Source organism: Cebus imitator, unplaced genomic scaffold, assembly GCF_001604975.1.
Source record: "Cebus imitator isolate Cc_AM_T3 unplaced genomic scaffold, Cebus_imitator-1.0 Scaffold468, whole genome shotgun sequence".
NCBI classification, from domain to species: Eukaryota; Metazoa; Chordata; class Mammalia; order Primates; family Cebidae; genus Cebus; species Cebus imitator.
This window is the reverse complement of record NW_016107783.1, coordinates 205990-210529: the sequence shown is the minus strand read 5'-3', so window position 1 is coordinate 210529 and position 4540 is coordinate 205990. Positions and strand designations below refer to the sequence as shown.

The following is a 4540-nucleotide window of genomic DNA, read 5'->3' as shown; positions in this document are numbered from 1 at the left end:
ATCGATTTGGCTATTGATAGTGGTGTATGCTTCACAAAGTTCTCTTGGGGTGTTTTTCAGCTCCATCCAGTCATTTATATTCTTCTCTAAACTGGTTATTCTAATTAGCAATTCCTCTCATCTTTTTTCAAGATTCTTAGCTTACTTGCATTGGGTTAGGACCTGTTCTTTAGCTTGGAGAAGTTTGTTATTACCCACCTTCTGTCTACTTCTGTCAATTTGTCAAACTAATTCTCAGCAAAGCCGCTGTAGCCAGACTGCCTCTATATTCCTCCTTTCTTGGCAGGGCACCTCTGAATAAAATGGCAGTAGCCCCAGTCAGCAGCTTACAAATAAAACTGCCATATCCCTGGACACAGCACCATGGGGAAGGGGCGGCTGTGGCACATCTTTAGCAGACTTAAACTTGCCTGCCTGCCAGCTCTGTGCAGCGGATCTCACAGAGTTTGAGCTCTGCTAAGGGTCAGACTGCCTCCTCAAGTGGGTCTCTGACACCTCCCAGAAGGGGCAGACAGACACCTCACACAGGAGAGCTCCGACTGCCACCTGGTGAGTGCCCCTCTGGGATGAAGCTTCCATAGGAAGGAACAGGCAGCAATTTTTGATGTTCTGCAGCCTCCACTGGTGATACTCAGGCAAACAGGGTCTGGAGTGGACCTCCAGCAAACTCCAGCAGACCTGCAGCAGAGTGGCATGTCTGTCAGAAGGAAAACTAACAGAAAGGAATAGCATCAACATCAACAAAAAGAATGACCACACAAAACCTCCATCCAAAGGTCTCCAACAGCAATGACCAAAGGTAGATAAATCCACAAAGATGGGGAGAAACCAGCACAAAAAGGCTGATAATTATAAAAACCAGAACACCTTTTCTCCTCCAAAGGATCATATTTCCTTGCCAGCAAGGGATTTAGATCCTAATAAAAATATGTATGAATAAGTTTTTATTTCAAAGTTTTTTCCTATGCCACAGTCCCATAATGTAGCATAGTATACTTTTGGATAGATGAGGAATGTGATTTTTTTTAATAAGGTGAGAAAAAGAAAATTATGGAAAGGACACTGGGGAATTAGAACCTGTGTGGTAGCAACTGTTTGGGGAGCATACCATTTTTTAGGAGGGATATGTGTAGAATTTGAGGTACTGAAATTTCTTTATATGAAATTGATCTGTGACTCAGATAGGTTTTATATACCTCCAGTGGTATGCAAAAATGTTTGAAGACCACTGTTCTAACAAAACTAATTTGAAGTATCACAATTTTTCATTTCTCCCTTCAACTTTCACCTTTCTCCTGACAAGTCTTTGAACAAAAATCTTCCCTAAATTTCCATTATACTCTAAAATTTCAACAAATTTTGTTAAATCAGGAATGAAATAGAAAGTTCTTTAGACCTCACAGAGACTTCTATTTTCTTTTTTGACATTTATGAACTTTATTTCTTCCAACTGATGCATTTTAATCCTTAGAAAACATCTTTTCCTTTCCAATGAGAATTCGTAGGACAAGATAATTCAGCTAGCTGGCTTGACTATCCTTTCACTCTTTAATGAATTGAAACCTGCAACCAACTCCAAACAGACTTTTTGAAGCATGCTTGTAACTGAATACTGTGTACTGTAACATACATTGTTTTCCTACTGTATCCAAGACATTTATAACTGAAAAATTCATCTGAATGAATATTCTTCCGAATAATCAGACAAAATTTAAATGTCTATAGAGGATGAATGTTTATACCTGAATCTGAGAATAGTTCATACTTCTCTGGGTCTCATATGATATGGGCAGGGCTCTCCCTTCAAAATCAAAACAAGCAAAAACACAAGAAAGTGTGCTGACGGGCTGAACCCCTTTACAATATATTTTACAGGTTGAACTACTGCTAGAGGACCTCTCAATATGTATTACTCTTTTCCTTATGGTTATGCAATTATATGGGCCCCATATTAAGTTATTTTAGAAGGAAAATCTTTAAAGGAACAGTTTGTAATTGATATCAGCCATTTGAAACATTCTTTATAACTTGGCTAAAACAATAAAAAGTAGGACTATCTCAGAAAAATAACATATACTTTTTGTAATAACTAATCAATAACATTTGTTCTAAAAATACAGACATATAAATATAAAAGGACTAACTTAAATTGCTTCTGATTCTGTTTTTTAAAATTCATAACAGATATTTTCAGAGCCTTTTTTTTTAATAACAAAGCAAATAAACAATTCTTCATTTGTGGACCCTTGGCAACATTTCTTCCTCTTGAGACAGTGCCAGGGGTCAATTCCAGACATAATATTTTGGGCAAGTACATCTTTATCAGCTAATGTAGATACAAAAAAAAATAGACATAAAAACCCAGTGTTCTTACAAAATAAATAGACAATTAAACTTAATGCTTTTCTTATTTACCAAGATGTTTACCTCCTTACAAATGACAGTTACTGCATGGCCAATTGTATGATTGTTATACAACATGACATAATGTGCTTTGAGTCATAATGAAACAGTTTTTTCAAGTTTATATAGGTATGATTTAAAAATTAAAATTGCATGTGTTTAAGGTGTACAACATAATATTCTCATGTACTTATATAATGTGAAATGATTGATATAAGATTTAAATGCAGGCCTAAGATGATAAAGAAATAACAAGTTGCTGTTCTTTGCAATAATGTTATTCACTGTTTATTTGCTACAGTCATTTTTGATAACCTAATCTAGTTTATTTCAGCCACTTTATTAGTGTTTACACAGAGACTCTTGTGCATATATCAGCCTCAAAATGTGCTCCAGATCTGCTGAAAAAGCACAGCCCTAACAGAGAAGAAAATTAAAAAAATTCAACTAGCTGGCATATTTGTTACTTTATGGAACATATATTCATTCTTTACTTTTTCAATCTATCTAGGTGTCCTGCAATTGAAAGAAGATACCATTGAAAGTTTGCTGGCTGCAGCTTGTCTTCTGCAGCTGACTCAGGTCATTGATGTTTGCTCCAATTTTCTCATAAAGCAGCTCCATCCTTCAAACTGCTTAGGGATTCGATCATTTGGAGACGCCCAAGGCTGTACAGAGCTTCTGAATGTGGCACATAAGTACACTATGGTAAAATCAATTGCTTCAAATTAACTTACAGTAATAATATGTTAATGTAATAAAATTAATAAGCAATATCAATTTATATAACTTGTAGATGACTTTCACATTTTATATATTCTATAATTATTATCTATTTGTCTGGTTGAGCTACACTCAAGCAAGCTTTTACTTTTTGGAATTATGAATGTTTAATTAAATCCCCAAACTTGACGAAACAAAAACACTGCCAAAAAATAAATTGTATAACTGTATATTTCAAGTAGAATCTATAGTATTAAGAAAATATTAATTCCCTGATGTTTTTGCACAAATAGAACTTACTTTATAAAACTAATAAATTATGATTTATGAAGAAAGTGAAGTGTCATTAACTAAGGAAAAATGCTAATACTAATGGGTAAATAATTGAAAGAGTTTAAAAACTACCAAAATAAGTATGTCAGATAATTTTATTGAATGAACTTTTTTATGTCTTAGTAACAAATTTTATTTTGGTTAAAAATAACTTACAGTTCAATTCTTTAATTCAACTAACTTAAAATCACTTTCAATTTCATTAACAAACGCAAATGTTCACATGTGGGAATTATTAAAAAGTTGCGTATAATAAGATAGTCTTTATTCAGTCAGGTGACGATCAAATGAAATAGATTATAGGGAGGCAAAAAAAACTGGACAGAGGATATTAAATAAAGCTTCATGATAGATGCTAATACTTCCCTGATGCAGAGAAAAAATAATTTTTTTTAATCTCTGAAGAAGGAAGGACACAAGAGATGGATCTTTTTGTGAAACCCAATCAAAATATAAATATTTCAAACAAAGGAAATTGCTTAAGTTATTTAATATTAAAAAACAAAAAGCAATTGCATAAAAGAGCAATAGAAAGTCACACATTGAAATGATGAATAAAAGTAGCATGTTTTAGATTAGAGATGCATATAGTAAGTATTTTTCTGGAGTTTTATACATAAGGTAATTTTTAAATTTCTAAAATTTGAATTCTTTAAAAACTTCTTATCAAATCTTTCTCCCTCCTATTTCCCACCCTAGGTCCATTGCTCAAAATTTGAAGTTCGAAACATATTTTTAAAACAATACCATTATGTGGAGAATCATATTAAAATGGACTGACATTTTAAAATGTATCATTTAGTTACACAATTTATGTTCCTGTGTCCTAAATACAGATGCCATATAATCTAAAGGAACAGTAGTTATGAAGGTCAAAGGTTTATTCTATCACAAAAAATAAACATGAAAACTTCCTATTAAATTACTTAAATTAAGCCGGGCGCGGTGGCTCACGCCTGTAATCCCAGCACCTTGGGAGGCCGAGGCGGGTGGATCACGAGGTCAAGATAGAGACCATCCTGGTCAACAAGGTAAAACCCCGCCTCTACTAAAAATACAAAAAATTAGCTGGGCATGGTGG

At 33.8% G+C, this 4540-nt stretch overlaps 1 protein-coding gene across 1 annotated transcript in view; it reads left to right on the top strand.

Moving 5' to 3' along the window:
- KLHL4 (kelch like family member 4) overlaps positions 1-4540 on the top strand; it is a 149320-nt gene that overhangs the window by 95416 nt on the left and 49364 nt on the right. The window contains exon 4 of the mRNA XM_017512276.2: positions 2915-3111. Coding sequence (XP_017367765.1) covers positions 2915-3111 — 197 coding nt within the window. The remainder of the gene's footprint in view (positions 1-2914; positions 3112-4540) is intronic.